The following is a 19,439-nucleotide window of genomic DNA, read 5'->3' as shown; positions in this document are numbered from 1 at the left end:
TGCTTGTGGAGCTGGGCAGGGAACAAGCTCCAAAAACCTGCCAGCACGGAACTCCCAGGGGCCCAGGCTGGGTGGCAAAGATCTGCCAGCCACTGCTCCCCAATCACAATCTTAGAGCAGGAGGCTTGAAGCTCTCTGCTGCTGGGGCAGGGGGACATGGTCCCCGCCTGGGCTCCTGTGGCAGAGCCTGCACCAGCAGCAGGCACCTCCGGGGGGCAGGGAGCTATCTCCCATCCCCTGGTGCACGGCTGACCGGGAGCAGATTTTGCTGTAGTCAGGCATCTACACAAGTATTATGGCACCATTACTAATCCCGAGTCAATTCAGAGTAGAACACAGTCTGCATTCAGGCTGGAGTCTGCCCTTTTAGACATTGCAAAGGGTAAATCAGTTGTTTGCCAAATAATCCTCTAGTCCTCTTTCTACAATTTTTCCAAACAGGAGGCAAGTTCTTCCATAAATTGTCTGGGAAATATTTAGAGCATATCAGAGCAAAAAAACCCTATTAACTATATCTCCAGACACACGTGAGTAAGTGCATAAACAATGAGAGTACAGCTTCAGATAGGGCTTTGCAATGTGGCTGCACATACCCATGCTATGCTTCTGTGGATACTCTGACCCAGGTGCCAATCATTGGGGATAACACTACGGTGTAAACTTAGCCTTAGAAAGTACACAAATGATAAATCATATTTTGGTCAAACTATATGGATAAGCCTTATGGTTCTATTTTGCCATATCTAGGTTTTACTTGCTTTTAATTTTAGAAGTTTGTGCCAGCTAAAGAAGTTTCTCAGTAAAAATCTGAGAGATGACAATGACAAAGTAATACTTCCTTAAGTACGGCTGGCTGCTGAGTTGTATCTAACATCATGACAGCTCAAAAATGTGTTAACCCATTTTCTATCAGGATTTATTTTCCCTGTGTTGATATAAGTCCAAGGTGTTTTAAAGAGACAGATGGCAGTACAGAGGTTTGTGGCCTTGGAGGAACCAATTAGCTCCTATGGCAGACTAGCAATAAGGAAGTGGGGCAGATTAGCAATCCTTTCACCTCAGACTTGCTGATAACCAATAGTCTGAGAATCACGGATTAGAACAGTGGCTTGTTAATATAGATATTAGACTGATGGGGAATCAATTGTCTAAGTGCTGAGATCTTTATTGAATGTTTTCATTTTGCTTGTTTCTTGCTCTCTGTCAGTTTTTGTGTGAATATAAATATTTTGTGCATTGTAAATGTCTTATTTAGACATAACTCATCATTACATGATGACTCCAATGCAGCCTAGATATTTAATTACAGTATCTTGTCTGACAAAGCTAGAGAAATATGTGGGTTATTTCCAAGATCTGCTGGGATTGTTTTCTTTATTTAATATTAGGTTAGATTGTCACGTGGATGTTTAAATGAACTTTATTTTTGGGAAATGTAGAAAAAGCATACAAATATGTACAGGCTGCATGTAATGTGGTATTTAAACTATTTAGAAAGCATCAACTTGAAACCAAATTGGTTCCAAAAGTTAAATTCAGTTCTAGATCTTAAGTATGTCCCCAAGTCTACCTTTCAGTTTCTCATTTTCTTTTGATTTGGTTTTACAATGACAGTTTCCTTTTTGGTTAAAGTTTTCACTTTGTGTTGCTTTGTGGGAGGTCCACATAAAGAAGAACTGATTATGGGGTTCCAGGCAGAACATGGATCTGTCCATAGTACAGCAGTGCTGCCTATTGCAGCAGACTGCTATTTCACATTATGCACCTAAATAGCATTTATGCAACCCTGTAACTAAAGTCTTTGGCACTTGCACAGAGTTTTTGATTCTATTTCATCCTGTGATGAAACAGAAAAGAGTGCCCTGCACATGGAGCTGCTAGGAGCCAAATAAAGGAGGACGTTTCAGATCAGTAGCCTAGTGGTTAGGGAAATATCTTCCAGACTTACCTTTTTATAATGTATTTACCCAAATACAAGATGACCTTGGATTTAAGACAACCCCCAAAATTAGATTCTATACAAGAAAAAATGATAAACTTTATTAAAATTTTTCATGTATGGAATCTAATTGTTGGAGGATCATCTTAAATTCATCCCCCTTACTACTGCAGATGGTCTACAGAGGTGATAAGTGGGGGCAGTAATAGAACAGGCAGTGGTGGGGGCAGTGGATTAGCCATCCTGTCCTTGCCTACATCATCTGCCTACGTATCTTGAAAACAGATTATTTAGATTTTGGGCCCAGACCTAAATTATCTTAATTTAAAACTTCACCCTCACCTTTCCTTGTCCTCTCCTTATTTGTATAACTGAAGAATTTGTTGCTATTTTAAAAAAAATAGTCTTTCCACCTTGATTTTGAAAGGGGCATGCTTAAAGGAAAGGCCCCTTCTGCTGCTAAGTTATTTGAGTCTTTTTGTTATTAAATTAAATCAAGTCATGTGAAACTCTTTGGTGTCATTGGATATTGACCTGTTTGTGGGGCAGCAGATTTTGAGGACTTCTCAGACCTGTATGCGGGGAAACAGATCCTCATTGCTTCCCAGCCTTATGCAAGTGGGCCACCTGGCCTCCAGGACTCTGTGCGAGTGGGCTATCAGGACCCCAGGACTAGTACAACAGGCTGTTTTGCATGCTAGTAGAACTAGTGGTGATGGAGGTAGTAGATTACTATAAATAGGCCAAGAAGGGGGACTAACACAAGTCAACAAGACCAGTCAAGAGCCCAGCCCAATGATATTTGGTATGGTGGCCTAAGGAACAGTCTTAGGGAGGACTGCAGCCCTGAGCAAACAGAATTTATGCAGCAGTCCAAGCCCTGGTGGAGAAGCTTGAGAGAGTGCAGAGAAGAGCCACGCGCATTATCAAAGATCAGGAAAACAGACCTTATGATGAGAGGCTAAGAGCCATGGGACTCTTCAGCCTGCAAAAGCGCAGGCTCAGGGGTGATCTGGTGGTCACCTATAAGTTTATCAGGGGTGCTCACCAGGATCTGGGGAAACATTTGTTCACCGGAGCACCCCAAGAGCTGACGATCAAACAGTCACAAACTTCTCCAGGACTGTTTCAGGCTGGACATAAGGAAGAACTTCTTTACTGTCCAAGCCCTCAAGTTTGGAATAGACTGCCACTGGAGGTGGTTCAAGCACCTACATTGAACGCCTTCAAGAGACATTTGGATGCTTATCTTGCTGGGATCCTATGATCCCTGCTGACTTCTTGCCCCTGGGGCAGGGGGCTGGACTTGATGATCTTCTGAGGTCCCTTCCAGCCCTAGTGTCTGTGAATCTATGAACTGGCAGGTAATTTCAAAAACAGGGTTAGACCACTGACTGAGTCAACTGAGGGCACTTTGGTGTTCACTAGAGTGAGGACAGACACCTTGCATCATTCTTGCCCAAATTGAGGGCCACCTCCTAACTTACGATAACTACCAACAAAGACCTGGTGGGCAAAAGCGAGGGGGGTAACCAACTAGGAAGCCAAAATGCTTACTAAGTCCCAGGTGATTGACAGAAGACAGAAAACACTAAAGAGAAACTGAAGCCTATTACAGGGATTCAGATTGCAGGTGTACCTTTTACTTCAAAAAATTCCAAGCCACTTGAACACTCAAGTCCTGAAGATCTTCAGTCCACTTGATTTCTCTAAGCAGTATTCTTAGTTTATCAGTTTACCCTTTTGAAATTAAGAGGTTTAGTTGCTTCTATTTATCCTTCATTTTTAATTCAAGTGAATTAACTTGTTATCCCTCAGTCCAAACTCATATGAATAGCTTTTATATCATCTCCTACTTTATTTATAAAATCAGCTCTAAAATGATACTGTACATTTTGCTCATGTGTTCTTATTTCTTGCTTCCTTTAAAGGAAATCTATGTTTTCCTCTAGTTGGGCACGTTTCCTATTTCATGCTTGGTTATTATAGGAATTGTTGAAATTTTGAAAACAACTAGGTAAATACAGAAATATGACATCAGATTTGAGGCTTGCCTAGCGTAGAGATTGTCTTTTTAAAACAAGGAAAGCAAATATGATGCACATGAAGCATAAAGAATGGTGAAAGAAAGCTGGATAAGCTTATGAGAGTATCATGAAGAGCTTATTTTTAAATTATAGCAAACACAATTTCCCAAGTAGAGGTTCTTTTAGATTCACCAATTAAATGTTTGCTTTGTGTGACCAGTAGTTTAACTAGGGGGGAGTGAGAGGGCACCAGGTGCAGGCACCGTCTTTCAGGGAGCACCTGGTCTTATACAGGCATCCACAAAAATGTCCTCAGATGCCTAACATGAATACTGTTGTTTGTATTTTTGTAGTATTTGCCACAACTCAAGCAATACAATGCCATACCACCACCTCTTATAGAATTTACATTTAAAATGGGACTGACAACTTACAGGTTCTAAAATCTCACTTCAGTATTGCTACTGTATTAGAAGAAACACAGAAGCCATGTCATTTCTTGTTCCTAAAACAAGAATCTCACACAGACATAACTGTATCCAATTAAAGCAAGAAGCAAGGTTTGTTGCTTTTCTTTTGGTTTGCTTATCTTTTATTGAACCAACTAAATATTACCAAACAAACCTTGCTTCTCACATTCCCTGGACCACCAACGCTACAACAATGCTATGACCAGACTTCAATTAAAGTGTCAAGGATTCCAGAGAGGGCTACTGCTTGAGACTGCCAGCCTTTTCCAATCTCTCTAAATACCCACTTGAATCTAGTGCCAGTGAAGCATCTGGGCTAGGGATAGAAATTACGTATAAACTGGTACAAGTGGCCAGAAACTAGTTCATTTATGTAACAGAACAGAAGTTCAGTGTACATAAACTGGCAGAAACTTGTTTAAGATAAACACAAATGGATACAATATCAGACTTAGCTGATTTAGGTTAAATCGATTTATTGAACTTCTCTGCATTACCTCCAGAGTCAAGTTAACTCACAGTTTCCCAGCATCTCAGGATGCTTTGCACCTCCACTGCAAACCTTTTCCAGGGTGGGTGTACTAGCTTTGGCCCAAGCTGTCTGCTACAGTGGAGTAGGGAGGCACGCTCTAGTGCCCCCAGCTTCTGGCCTGGGCCACACTGCAGGCATGTGGCTGCATTTTCAGAATCAAAAGTGAATGTCTGTTCACTTGCTTATTGGTTCAATCTACGCAGCTTAGACTAGCCTGAGAAGGTTGAATTTATTCAGCCTCTGGCTTTTTGACTGCCTGAACTTATGCCTTAGTGGCTGTGTCCACATGAGCATGGATGTTTGTTTCCCTAAGGACAATTAGCAGTGGGACACCTTGTGCCTTCACTAGTTGCCCCTGGGGAACGTGTGTGCCAAGTGCCCTCTGGCACATGATAAGTTACCACGGGTTGGGTAGGGGAGGCTGGGGCCAGCACTGGGCCTCCCAGGCCTGCAGCAGTGGTGATTTCATAGACATTAGGGCTGGAAGGGACCTCGGAAGATCAGAGTCCAGCCCCCTGCCCCAGGGGCAGGAAGTCAGCTGGGGTCATAGGATCCCAGCAAGATAAACATCCAAATTTCTCTTGAAGGTATTCAAAGTAGGTGCTTGAACCACCTCTGTCAGCAGTCTATTCCAGACCTTGGAGGCTCAGGCAGTAAAGAAGTTCTTCCTTATGTCCAGCCTGAAATGGTCCCGGAGAAGGAGTTTGTGACTGTTTGACCTTGTCATCCCTTGGGGCGCTCTGGTGAACAGACGTTCCTCCAGATCCTGGTGAGTACCGCTGATAAACTTATAGGTGGCCACCAGATCACCCCTGAGCCTGAGCTCTTCCAGGCTGAAGAGTCCTATAGCTCTTAGCCTCTCATCTTTTTGACTGCCTATAGAGAGTAGGTCTTTAGATTATAGCATTCCTTGCTATTTCCATAGTCTAATAAGCTCAAACTGACACTGTTCTTGGAGTCTTCACCTTTGTAAAGAGAAGAATGCTGCATTTCACAAAACGTGGCAACCTCTCTCAAACAGGACGGTATTTACTAGTTAACTGAGTGGGCTTAGTTCTTGTATCAGAAAGACAAGACCCAGCCTAAGCAGAATCCATGTGAGCAAAGAGGTTTATGAATTCCCTCTAGGGAATTCCCTCTAGGGTTCATGCCATTTTCTCTTGAGTCTGAATCTCTTTGTCAGCCTAGGGTACAAACTGAGGTCACCTTTTCAAGTTATTTCCAAACTGGGTTTCTTTGCTGTTCTGGGTGGCAGTTCTTGGCAGGAAATCTATAGCCAATGGGGCTTGCACTGAATGTCTCAAATGCATCTTCTGTAAGCAAATTGATCAATTCTTCACAGCCCATTTTGTGCTACGGGCACACTGGCGATGCGTAGGGGGTGTGCAGGTGCATGTGCACCCCTGGAGCATGGCGGCGCACCCCCTATGAAAAGGTACTGCCAACACTGTTGGATACTGCCAGCAGCATCTGCAGGTGGTCAGCAATCGCCGCTGGCCACTGCTGACACTGCCTGCGGTAATATTGGGTGATTGCCAACCCCGGTAAGCACTCACCATCCCCTATGCCCCTGCCACCAACAGCATCAGCAGTGTCTGCGGGAGGTCCCTGGTTGCTGCTGCCACTGCCGGGGGGCATACATTATTCACGTATGTGCAGAAACCCACAATCTAACCTTCCCTACCCCAGTGTCTTATAGCAAGGGTGATCCAGGCCACAGGCCAAATGTGGCTCACAGGACCATCATTTGTGGCCCACAGGGCTCTCCACAGGTGGCAGGGGAACAGTGGCCATTAATATAGCCACCCACCCCCTGCCGAATTCCCAAACCAAGGTCCCTGCATGCCTTGTCAGAGGTATGCCCCTTTCCCCATACAGGGCCAGGTTGGAACTGGACCATGCCCCTTTCCTCCCTGCAAAGCCAGACCACACCCTCTTTTTCCCATGGCACTGGGCTGGGGCCAGGCCACACCCCATTTTCCTCATGGGCCATGCTGGGTCATGCCCTTTTTTCCCCTGTGGGGGCAGGTTGAGACTGGGCCATGCCCCCTTCTTTCCAGGCACAGGTGGGCTGGACTATGCCCCCTTCCCCCTGAAGGGCTGGGTTTGTGCTGGGTCCCAACCCCTTTCTCCCCTATGCAAGACTTAGTGAAGCCCCTTTCCCACACTGCAGGGCAAAGCCGTCTGATCGCTCCATGGCTGGATGATGGCCGCCGTGCCAGACCCAGGCACTGAATTAAAACAACCACGCAGCCCATGGTTGAACCAGGCATTGCCCATCTGGCCCATCAGGCAAAAAGGTTGAGCACCACTCTGTTATAGTATACAATCAATGTGATAAAGTGATAAGTAAAGCCAACCGCATTCTTTCATGCATTAGAAGGTGCATCACGAGCAGGTCTAAGGAGGTGATACTTCCCCTCCTTGCAGCATTGGTAAGACCACAGCTGCAGTACTGTGTCCAGTTCTGGGCACTGCACCTCAGCAGGGATGTGGATAACCTTGAGAAGGTTCAGAGGAGGGCTACTCCAACGGTTATGGGCTTACAGGTAAGATCCTCTGAAGAGAGACTGAAGGATCTGAATCTCTTCAGCCTCTGCAAAAGAAGGCTGAAAGGAGATCTTGTAGCAGTCTACAAATTTATCAGAGGGGAGCAGTAAGAAATAGGGGATACTCTGTTTACCAAGGCATCCCTTGGGGTTACTAGGAATAATGACCATAAACAGGGAGAGCAGATTTAAATTAGACATTAGGAAAGTTGTCTTGACTGTGAGCGTTGCCAAAATCTGGAGTGGGCTTCCAAAGGAGGTGGTGCTCTCCCCTACTTCAGAGGTCTTTAAGAGGAGACTAGACAAGCACCTAGCTGTTGTCATCTCACCCCAATGCTTTTTCCTGCCCAGGGCAGGGGGTTGGACTCGATGATTTACTGAGGTCCCTCCTGACCCTAAACATCTATGAAATCAAATCAAGAAGCACGCACAATTATAAAAATATTAAAAACTACCACATGCCATAACAATAAAGTCACAAATGTAAACAGGCATTGTTAGAGCAACTATTAGATTAGAATTTTAATCTACTACTGGTAGTATTCTCAGACTGCCTTAAAGACAGCATTTTCATAATTGACTTACTGTTTGTGGGATAGAAAAAAAAGCATCAGTATGACAAATTAAATTAGCCTTATTAATTTCAATAATATATTGTTAACAGTCTTTCTGGCATAGACTTTTAAGATGATGAAGTCTCACTTTTGAAATCGGGATATATACAAGATTATCAAATTTATAAGAGTATCAAAAATCAAATGTGTACTTCACCTCTTCATTTCTATTAGAAGCTCTCTCACCACAGGAAGAGACTTCAACTGTTCATATTTAGACTGATTTAGCTTGAGTTATAACATTATACTCTGTCACCTGTAACCTACATTTTGTCCACGCTTGTCGATTGCTCCTTCCAGTTTCAGTTTCTGCTGACTCATTTAGATTCTGCTTTTAGATTCCTCCTGCCCATAATGAACTCTTAACCTTTGCACTTTTGACTTCTGTGAATATCCCAGTTTGCAGTCATGCATGCTGCTAGTACTTTAGATAGCAGATGCCTGCCCACTTACCCTGTGGTAAGTTAACTCCATAAATGAACACTCATCCACTGGTTCTTCTCTCTGTCTGAAGTCCTACATCTTCTCCCAAATGACCTGTCTTCCTCTCCCAGATGTATTCTTACTACCTTCCCAAAAGGAAAATATCTGCATATCCTTATTTTTCCCAAATTTTGCTCTCTCTGGGATTTCGGTATATAGTGCCTGAATACCTCCCAGAAGCAATTGTCATGTATGATTCTTTTTCCTTTCCCTAAAAGAAATTTGTGAGATTCCTTTTTACTCTACACACAAATATATACACTGCTGTGTAGTTTATATTATCAAAAGCAAAGCAAAAATATAAGGAATGGACTTTTAGCAGAATATAGTAAGGTGTTCCTTAGACGCAGCAGAAAATCATTGAACTGGCTCCTGAAAAGTCTTTTCTCTTGGCTGGGGATATAAATTACACATCAAATCAGAGCAGTTTAAGTGATCAGAATCTGGTTTAAACCTGGAACAGAACAGGAGCTCAGTGCACATAAACCCGTTTCAAAATGGCAGAAACTGGTTTAAGATAAACCTGGCTGAATGTAGTATCAGACTTAACTGAATTGGGTCAAACCAGTTTATGAAACTTCTATCCCAGACCCTTTCCTGGTTCAAGTTAAATCACAGTCCCCCAGCATGCTTTGCAGCTCTGGACTGGGCAGTGAGGGCTGACTGACAAGGGGGTGGAGCAAGCCTAGCTGGGGTTGCAGCCCAGTCTATTCAAACTTTGGCTGGGGTTTAGGGCCAGGGAGGGGGATTATTCTTCCCATCCCCCAGTTAAACCCTCTCCTTCCCCCAAGAACTCAGCTGCTCTGCCCGGCTAAACTTACTGAAAGTTACTGCTGGCTGCAGCTGTGGACTACAAATCCCAGAGGCACCTGGAAACAGAAGGAGGAAGTAATGAGCAACCCTGTAGAGTCCTGCTGCTGTAATTCTGGACTGCAAATCTCAGAGACCTTGGGGGCAGCAGGAAGAGGAAGTGAACACACAGCCAGACAGCTTTGTTCTAATGCCCCCCAGCTTCTGGCCTGAGCCACTGCAGGCATGTGGCTGCATTTCCTGAAGCAAAGGTAAATGTCTGTTCACTTCTGTTTCAATTTAATTTATGCATCTTAGACTAACCTGCAAAGACTAAATCAATTTAGCCCCAGACTTTTTGACTGTCTGTACCTAGATTGTGGAGTTGTACTTGAGTACAGTTTTTACAAGTGTCCAATGCCAGCTGTACAGTGGGTGTCTTCTGGCTAAAGAATATAATGGTAAATACATCATTTATACCAGAGCTCAGTGGCACAATCTAATGAAAGGTATAAAATCTGTATATTGACCTCTTAGACACTGATGTCAACAAAAGGGCTACCAGGGTGCTATGCAACCATAAAATAATGATCTGATGAAATAAAAATGATTGTGTTCAGATGCAAGAACAGGACATTTCTTTCTTGCATCTGAAAAAGAAAATAGTCTAGAAACAAACAAAAAAAAATGGTGAGTGCTCTAGTTAACATTTCTGATGCCTTCCTGAAAAAGAGAACTTTTTTGTTGAATAGAAGGGGATGAATCAGGAAAACTAGAGATAAAATTCACCTGACCCTTGTGAGAGAATGGCTAATCAGGCCTTCATTAGAGAACAATGGGGATGCAAAACTGCTCATCTGCAAACAGCACTTACAGTTTCATAATATTAATATTCTATTATTTTGTAGAAAAGTTAGGGAGAGTATATACAAAGATGTATAGCAAGGATCAACTTGCTTTGTGTCCCAGAAACACCAGTGCATATCCTTCAAGTAAATATGGTAACATTTTCACAGCATTAAGACTAACATAATACAGAAACCTAATATAAAACTAGTTTGTTTAAGGCTTGGGTCTTGTGCTTGCCACAGTAAGAATAAAAAAAACTGATAAAAGGATTGCACACACAACTTTCTGCTCTGGAAACTACAGTGTCTGCAGAATTCATAGAAACAAATTCATCTTAGGTGAATGCAAACACTGTTCTTCAACACTTCTATAGTAAAAGGGAACCATAGGAGCTATGTTGCTGAGATAAAAATCTGTGGTTACAATAAAGAGAAACAGCATGAGGAGTCAGTTAATGAGAAGTGCAAACTAACCACAGCCCACTGCTTATTCATGCCAGAGAGAGGGGCTCCTTATGTTTTCAGCACAGGAAGAAAAGTTGTACTCTCCCCTCCATTTTAGTTCCTGGCTACCACCCATATCTACAGGATAAAAATGTGGAAAGGATGAGATCTAAATGACATAAAAAAAGAAATTGTAGTTAGAGAAATCAAGGTCCCAATGAAAAGATACTCTAGCTAGCTCAAAGCAGTAATAGCTTGAGCAGGGTGCTGTGCTAAGGCAAGTGATTCACCTTGCATTTCAGGCCTAGCAGAATTCCCCTCTGGTATGGCTGTATGCATATTTTGCTAAGTAGGGTTGGGTATCTAACTTTCTGTCTTTGTTTCACTGTCAGCAGCATATAGAAGGTTTATCCGAACCTTTATCTCAGATCATAGAGCCATTGGTAACAGGGATGAAAATGACCTTGAGGTCATCTAATCCATCCCGTCACATAACAAGATCAACCATACCTGACAGATATTTGTCTACCATGCTCTTAAAACCCACAATGCTACAGATTCCACAGCCTCCCTAGATAGCTCATACCAGTGCCTAACAACCTTTACAGTAAGAAAGATTTTTTTTCTGATAACCAATGTAAACAGTTCTTGTGATTTATTCCTGTTATTTTGGGAGTATCTACACATCGTCGTACCGTGACGTTGCTATGGTGCCGTGCTTTAGTATTTCATTTTGGAAACACTAAAGCACAATACAGTATGGGTAGTAATTGCACTGTGTGCATGGTGCATGGGTAGATTTCACCACAATGTCCTCATAGCAGTGTGCTATACCTGGGGAGCATGCTGCTACAGCAATGTAGCTGTGATCACATGTAGACATATGTGATTGCTATGTCACCATAATTCACTATACAGCCCCATAGGGTGATGTGTAGACATGCCTTTTGTGTCCTATCCCCAGTGGATGTGAATGATAGTTTATGACCTTCCTCTTTGCATCTTTTACATATCTGAAGATGGTTTTCTCCTAGTCTTTTCTCAGGCAGATAAATAAATGGTTTCCAATTCACTGCTATAAACAGAAAACCACAAAATATCCCATAAATAAGTTTTAATATCAGCTTGATGTAGATCAGTACATCAATACCTAAATACTGAATTATTAATATGTTGTTGAACATCCAATACTACTAATGCCTTATGTTTGTGGTCAAGAGGTATTAAGAAAAGACATTATCCAATACATTGGTTTGCACTTATTTAACTCTCTGATTTCTTTTCCTCACAACTTAGCAAACAACAAACTTTTCTTTCGTTAAATAAAAGTTTCTGGAGCATAACCCCATGGTAAGGTGTGGTTCTTATTTTATATTCTATGGCAGTCCAAATTCCATTTCCAAGACTCAAGGGATGTATGCAATTTTTAGTCATGTAAGTCATTATATTTCATGTTATGTAATGGACTGAATTGCAGGTATACAGCTACTGTTCTGTGCTCTATGACTGTCTCCCACGGTATCAGTTTGGAAATTATTCAGTCCTGCCTGCCTTAGGGAGGTCCCCAAATCCAATTATGCTGTAGATACACAAAAACATAACATAATCCCCTGCAAAACAGGAAAAACCCAAAATCATGACCATGATTTAATACATGGCTGTGCATCTATCCAGCCTAACCTCTGCCCAGAAACTACATGGTTAGGGACTTGACTTGACTGCTGATGCACCACACTGCATTAGAAAAACTATCCATCAGCTTTGTGGGAGTGAATACCTAGCTGTTAAGGCTAGGTCACTGAGCAGCCAAGAAGGGAAGTATCTTAGTTACAGAAGGAAAACATGCAAAAGTGCATGACACTATACCTCAGAGAGTGAATACTGTTGTCGCAGGAGTATAAGCCCTTGCTTCTTCTGGGTTTGGACACATACATTTGGAATGGTTTCAAAAGGGGAGTGGCTGATTTGGTGTGCACAGCAGCTGTAATGTTCCAACAGTTGTGTAGGGACCTACTGAAATCATGATGGAACGAGGTGCAGTAGCTCCTTTAATGTTGCTCAGTTCAGCATGCAACCACCCCTCACCAACCTCAGCCCCAGCAGCCCCCTGTTCACTGCTGATCAGCTAGGAGGCAAAAACGGTGGCATATTTAAAATCCTGGTTCTTGCCTCCTGGCCAATCAGCAGCAAGTGGCAGGACCCCTCTGCCAATCAGGGGCAGGGGGAGCGTACAGCAAAATAGGCAAGATTAAAAGAGCCACTGCACAGTTTACTTCCACTGTGATTTCAGTAGGTCCCTAGTTATGTGTTGTTGATACATACACAGCAAAACTGCTCCAACTTTAACCCTGAATGAAATACTGTTAAAGTTGGAGATGTTTTGATACATTTGTATCATTTTCAGCTTGTGTACACAAAGGTGGCCATGTAGAGAGGCCTCTCTACCTGACCTTTTTTGACCTCATCAAAGCCCTCTATTCTGTCAACTGAAAAGCACTGTGGAGAATCTTTCGAAAAGTACAGATGCCCACTGAAATTCATCACCATTCTTTGCCTTCTCTATGATAGTATGCAAATGGTGGTTCTCAGTAATGGATCTAGCACAGATCCCTTTGGTTTAAGACAGGAGTTAAGCCAGGCTGCGTTATCACTCCAACACTCTTCTTGGTAGCCCTTACTGCAATGTTACATCTGCCCATTAACAGATGTTAACAGTGGCCAGACCCAAAATTCTCTCTATTTTAGGGCAATACCCTCCTCCCTGGTCCACATAATCTGCCTTCCCTTGTCTTGTTCTCTTCCTTTCATGATTCTTTCCTTCTGGCTGGATCATCTTCATTAGGAAGGGAATGGAAGGTAAGCTGGCTCTATATCTTGGTTTTAGTAGGGCACTTTACTAGAATAAGTACTAGGATTTAAACCTTGAATCCTAACCCTGAACGGAAATGGAGTTTTGTACTCAAATGACTGTTTGGGACAAAAATACACTTTCTGTAAAAATAAAAAACAATTTTTGAAAATTCTGACTTTGCAAAATTTTCTTTTGATTTTCCAGTGGGAAAACTGAATCATTTCCCAGATCCACAACTGTATTCTCAGCAATGTTAAAACAGAATAATTAATTTCCAAGATTCATGAAATATTTAACAGTTGGATATGCCATTAATATAAGGAGGTCTAAGATCATTGTGAAGATTGCATGTATGAGTGTGAACTTCATGCATCTGGCAAAATTATTTCTTCTGGTAACTGTTGGAGCTGGAAGTGAAAGCTTTCCAAGGCACTCAACTGCGTTACTAACCATGCTTTAAGCAATATGAAGTAATAAGGAATCTAGGAAATCTGTTTTTTTATTCTAGCCTTTCTACGCTTTTCAGACTATAAATTCACACAACCAGTCACTAAACAAAGTTTATATATAATTATTACTTTACGGACTTTTTAATGCAGAATTTTACTTTCCTAGATGAATGACTGTATTGTCTATATTTTCTTCACTTTGTTTTTTCCAGAATACTGTACTATCACCAAAGAGATTATATCTCAGTATGTAAAAATATAAAAAATAAAAAAAAATTCTGCAAACATTTTTTCAAGTATCCCCTTATCCCAAGTATTCCATTTTTAATGCTATGCCTCTGCCACGTATGGCATCATTGGATATAATCTTTCATAAAATGACACAACTTACTCCAAGGAGCAGCAACAGGAATAAAATATAGAGAATGTTTGTGCTAATTACACAGGTATTTAATGACATCAGATTAGATGGGTATCTAATGACATCAGATTATATTCTTCAAGAAAAAAATGCTTTGAATGTCTTCCCACATTAAATTTAGTACATCAAATAAATTAATATTTACCAGGAAGAAGCTTCCTTTAAAAAGACAAATGAATAAACACAATTTGTATTCAAATGAGCTTTACAATTGGTTATACACAGGAAAAGTTAAATCATATAGTCTCTTAATCTTTCCCCATGACAAAGAATGAAGTATCTGAAATCCTTACCATTTGCCTTTTTCATTTAAAAACTGTTGAACTGCATATCCAAACTGCTCATTTGAATGACCAGAAAATATTTTTGCTCCTGGGAGCCCAACATTGTATGCTTCACAGCAATTCTGAAGAATGTCTGTTAAAGTTAAACAGAATGATTAATATTACCGTGAATAACAATTAAAGAAATAACTTAATTTTAGTGGGATCAAAATTCTCCCTGTGCCAAGTCATCTTGATACATCAGTTTTAAAAAGCGGCCTTTGACACAAACAATAAAAAGCAGTATTTCTCCCACCCTTACTCAAAAGTGACCATCTATCCACGCATGATAATAAATGGCTTTCCAAATGAGAACTTGGATATATCTAATACTACAGGCAGAGACTCCTGAATCATTAGCGAATTGCTTAACAAAAGTTTCAGTATCATCAATGTAAGTGTTTAAGTGAACATACCTTAATTAAAGGCATTCAAGAAATATAATTTAATATACTTTCTTGTCCTGAGCAGGCAACGGCAGCCCCACGTGGGCTGCGAGCAGCTGCAGCATGGGGCATCGGCCACAGGGTGGGCGAGGGACCACTTTCCCCTCCCCCACTCAGGATCAGCTTGTAGCCCGGCCACGTACCGGTTCCAGGCTGCCCACCCAGAGTTTGCCCACCATCTGCTCGCAGCCTGCATGGGGCTACCTGTGCCTGTTCAGGACAGCCCTGTGTGGGCTGCAAGCAGCTGCAGCAGGGAGCAAGAGCCACAAGGCAGGCAAGTGGCTGCTTTTCCCCCACGCTCCACACCAGCTCATTCCCTGCCAGCGAGCTGGGGATCGGGGCCATACCGTGGGGCTGGGAGGCACTGGGAGTGAGTGGGTGTGGGAGCACAGGGCCTGTACCGGTGTCCCAGGGCCGGTGCCAGCAGGGCCCAGGGCAGGGCAGCAGAAGTACAGGGTCCTGGCCAGCAGGGGCTCTAGGGAGCTGGGCCAGCTCCCCCCTCTCCCTGCTGGTGCAGCCCAGCCTAGCTCCAGAGACCCCTGCCAGGATACGCCACCAGTGCTGGCCTTGAGGCATTAGTCTCAAGACATTGGGACATTTTGGTCCCAAGATGGTGACCAGGGGACAGGGCACCTATCAAGGGGCGGGGCTACTCATGTGGTCCTCGACAACTTGCCAAAACTGGGTAAGCAGCCCCCTGCCTGAAATAATTGCCCGCCCCTACTCTCCAGCCATCCTGGGCAGGTGATTCTAGGGCTTCAGGGGCCTGATCCTATTGGGTCTGCAAATTACTATCCATTTCATTTGGTGACATCTATTTTTAGCCGGACAGTCATAAACTGAGTTATCTATCCAAGCCAACTTAAGTCAGTGATAAGGCCAGGATTAGGCTTTGCAGATCCTGGTTTCTACTCCTACTCTCAGTGCACAAGATAATGCTGCCCCTTTCTATAATGAATAGAAAAATATATGGTACCCATATACCTGGACACCACAGAGTTATTTTAATAAGTTCAAAAATCAACAATAAATGTGTACAATGCTCACACTGGTGGGCTAAACAGAAAACAGCTTAGTTGAAAAATCAAGGAAACCTCTGTAGTTTCATGAGTTGTTGGTTGCACTTGTGTTGGTCTAGGACATAGTCAGGCAACGTTCTTTGGGTAGATATGATATCTTTTATTAGACCAGCTAAATAGTTCAAAAAAAATGTTCTTAATAAAAGATATCACATCTACCCAAAGTACCTTGTCTGTAGTTTCATAGCAAGAAGGAAAAGAGATGCTTAGAGCCATTCAGAGACACGGAGGGGCAGACCTGGATGCAAGCCCTTACCTGGAAGTAAGGTTAGAATATTACAGTTTAGCAGCTGAAATGTGTCTGGTGACCCAGTAAATCTGACTTGCAAGCAACCTTAGGGAAAGGAACTCCTTAATAGAAGTTGGGAGCAGGGGACAGAAACCCTTACTGTTCAAAGAGGAACAGGAGGTTGTCTTCTCACTGCACAGGACATTAAGAGTTCCTGTCCCTTGCTTCCAAGCAACAACTTGTTCTATGCATAATCCCTTTCTTAATTCTTTTTCCCTGGTGATGAGCTGCTATTAATCCCACCATTGCTGGAATTAACACCCTAATTTCTTTTTTAACATCAACGATTTTAAGGTCCTTTCTCTTAGGGATAATATCATAAGAGTTATTTAAGGTGGGATCCTTTCAGGATTTCTCTTAGTCTTTGGCATCTTTTAAAAATCTTAGCATAAGAATGAAGATCAGAGTTCCAGGCATTTGTCTTTTTTGGCAGGCAAGTAGTTAATTTACTTGATCTTTTGAAAGTCCCAAGACTAAGCCTTGCTTTGAAATAGAAATTAGAAGGGGCTTAACCAACCTGAATATGCATAATCAAAATATACACTATACTCGGTGTGTGATATTTAAGTCAAGCCAGCAGGCACAATATTAACTTGAAATAAAATTTAAATAAAATCCAATAAATAACATGCTACATTAGGAAATAAAACACAGTGTGCACATTTATTTTCTTTTGGTCATGAACTCAGAACAGGAAATCATATATTAGTTAAACCAAAATCAGCAGATTATCTCTTGAAAGCAAACAATTGCTGTTTGCTGTGAGTGATGTCATTAAGATGAATGTTTAAAAATGAAAGAATTTCCTGTGTCATTAAGCACAGGGCTTGTATTGTGGAGGAGACAGGACGTGAACAGCCATAATATTCTATATACTTTCCAGAGTGATCACAGGTCTCTCACCAGCATTTAAAAATATATTTTAAAAAATACTTTATGTGGAAAAGTTGGATTACCATAAAGCTGGTGTCAATCATAATGCTGTTTTATATTCCTGACACTTTATCTCAACCACCTCTTTAAACGATATCCTGTTTATTTTAATATTATCATCAGTCAAAACCCATAAATAATGTATAAGTCCATCAGCTAACATTTCATTTAAGATTCTCATTATGGACTAAAGAAACTGATATCCTTAGAAACTAAAAGTTTCCTATAACACGAGTACATATTCTAATTTCCCTCATGCCAACTACATGCCTTCCCCTATGGAGGAAGAATACTTCTACTAGTTGAATACTGTAAGTGAAGAAATATCCAAACTATCTATCTGATTATAGACAAAACATTGGAAAAGAGCTCTAGAAATAGATAGAGCTCATTTAATTTTATGATCCAAATTCCAGCATAGTTGGGAAAAGATTGTGTTTGATTTTAGTGGGCTTCCTGTCATTCTCTTACTACGGTGTCAAACTTGGTTGTGTTACAGAAAAATTCTCAACACAGCTGACATTTCTGTGCAGCAAAATGTCACTTGTAAACAATTTGTATTCTTCCCCACTGTAGTAGACTGTTATTGGATATACCAGTGATATATTTTTAATTCACCTTTATTACCTTGCTGTGCTTCCCCAGTTTTCAAAATAAACAATAATATTAAAGATATGAGTCCAAAATATACAAAGTTCTACTAAGGTTTAAGTATGGGAAGAGAGAAAGACACTACTCCTCTAACACCTGCATAAGAAATCAGGATATGAAGCCCAATGCACTCAGTAAATAGGCTGTGCATCTACTCAAGCTTACATTGGAAGCAACTGATCCATGCAATCAATAGGTTTGGGAGTGACTATTAAAATTAACCAACTTGCCTTTGTCATATGATGCTCAAAAATAGAAACTGTAGCCAATGAAATATTAAATATGGAGAATTAATTGAAAGTATGCGTTCAATCAATCTAATTTTAAAAAAATGAACAGGTACACAGCAAAAGGTACACTTAAGCTGCTCTATAATGCATGCTGCTCTCAGTTAACAGGAGGCAGGACTTAGCACACTCCAGCTGACCTACGATCTTCAGCACCCTCTGCAAAAGCATCTGCTCAATGTTACTCATAACAGCATACTGAACAAGATGGTGAGCACTAGTCTGATTTGATGTGGTAATGTTTCTATGTTATAACTAATTTCCTAGCCAAATTCCAACTTTGGTCACTACATTCTGCCCATTCTTTGGCCACTTTATATTGGAATCCTTCACTTTCTGGTCTGAAATTGCTGTGTGCTGTTGCTGTGACCTTGGCTTCACTTCAGTGTGATACTAAATGCAGAATCCTTGGAAGAGCTTTCCTAAAGACAAGCATTGGTACAGCAATGGTTCACACACAGTGCCTTAGATATCAGTGTATTGCTCTTGAACTGTGGAAATGTCTGTTATACTGGCTGAGGGCATGCCTCTTAGGCTAAACAAGTTACCCCTCACTTTTCAAAGCTGTGGTGTCTAATTTTTACCTTCCTTCCAGACGGACAGTCTGACTTAGCAGGAAGCGACCTTGAAGATAGTAACTCTGTCCATGAAACTGCCATACCTTATACCCACTAGTAAATCATGATACCGACATTGGGATAGGCTCAGTCCTGATGAACTGTACAATGTTGGTAGCCTGAAACACTAGCAAATGGGCCACACTCGTAATGGGTGTTTCACACACTGATTTCTAATAGGCATGATTTTTTTTTGGTTTTATATTAACTTTATTAAAATTGTATTTGATTTAGGCTTGGTGAGCTGTTTCTCTTTTCTGCAAAGCTGAATAGTATATGAAACTTTTTCCTAAACCAAATGTAGTTGCCATGCAGATCACGTTCACATACAGTAGTTACATTATAGGAGTACACAGATTTTTCCCTGCTGTGTGTATCCATCTAAATACAGTACTCTG

General features: G+C 41.6%; 1 protein-coding gene across 2 annotated transcripts in view; it reads right to left on the bottom strand.

Annotated features, from left to right (window-relative positions):
- Positions 1–19,439, bottom strand: part of ITGA2 (integrin subunit alpha 2) — a 109,388-nt gene that overhangs the window by 73,015 nt on the left and 16,934 nt on the right. The window contains exons 1-2 of one of the 2 annotated variants that reach the window (XM_019532044.1): positions 16,424–16,511; positions 14,710–14,833 (exon numbers count right to left, since the gene is read on the bottom strand). Coding sequence is in view for 1 of the 2 variants with exons in the window: in XM_019532043.1 (XP_019387588.1) it covers positions 14,710–14,833 (124 nt within the window). In the remaining variant the exon portion in view is untranslated. Of the gene's footprint in view, positions 1–14,709; positions 14,834–16,423; positions 16,512–19,439 lie in introns of those variants that run through there. The other variant, XM_019532043.1, reaches the window with a different exon arrangement.

The sequence above is a fragment of the Crocodylus porosus genome, unplaced genomic scaffold, assembly GCF_001723895.1.
Source record: "Crocodylus porosus isolate Cpor-Errol unplaced genomic scaffold, CroPor_comp1, whole genome shotgun sequence".
Taxonomy (NCBI): Eukaryota; Metazoa; Chordata; order Crocodylia; family Crocodylidae; genus Crocodylus; species Crocodylus porosus.
Note: the sequence above shows the minus strand (reverse complement) of the source record. Positions and strands in the feature narration are given on the sequence as shown.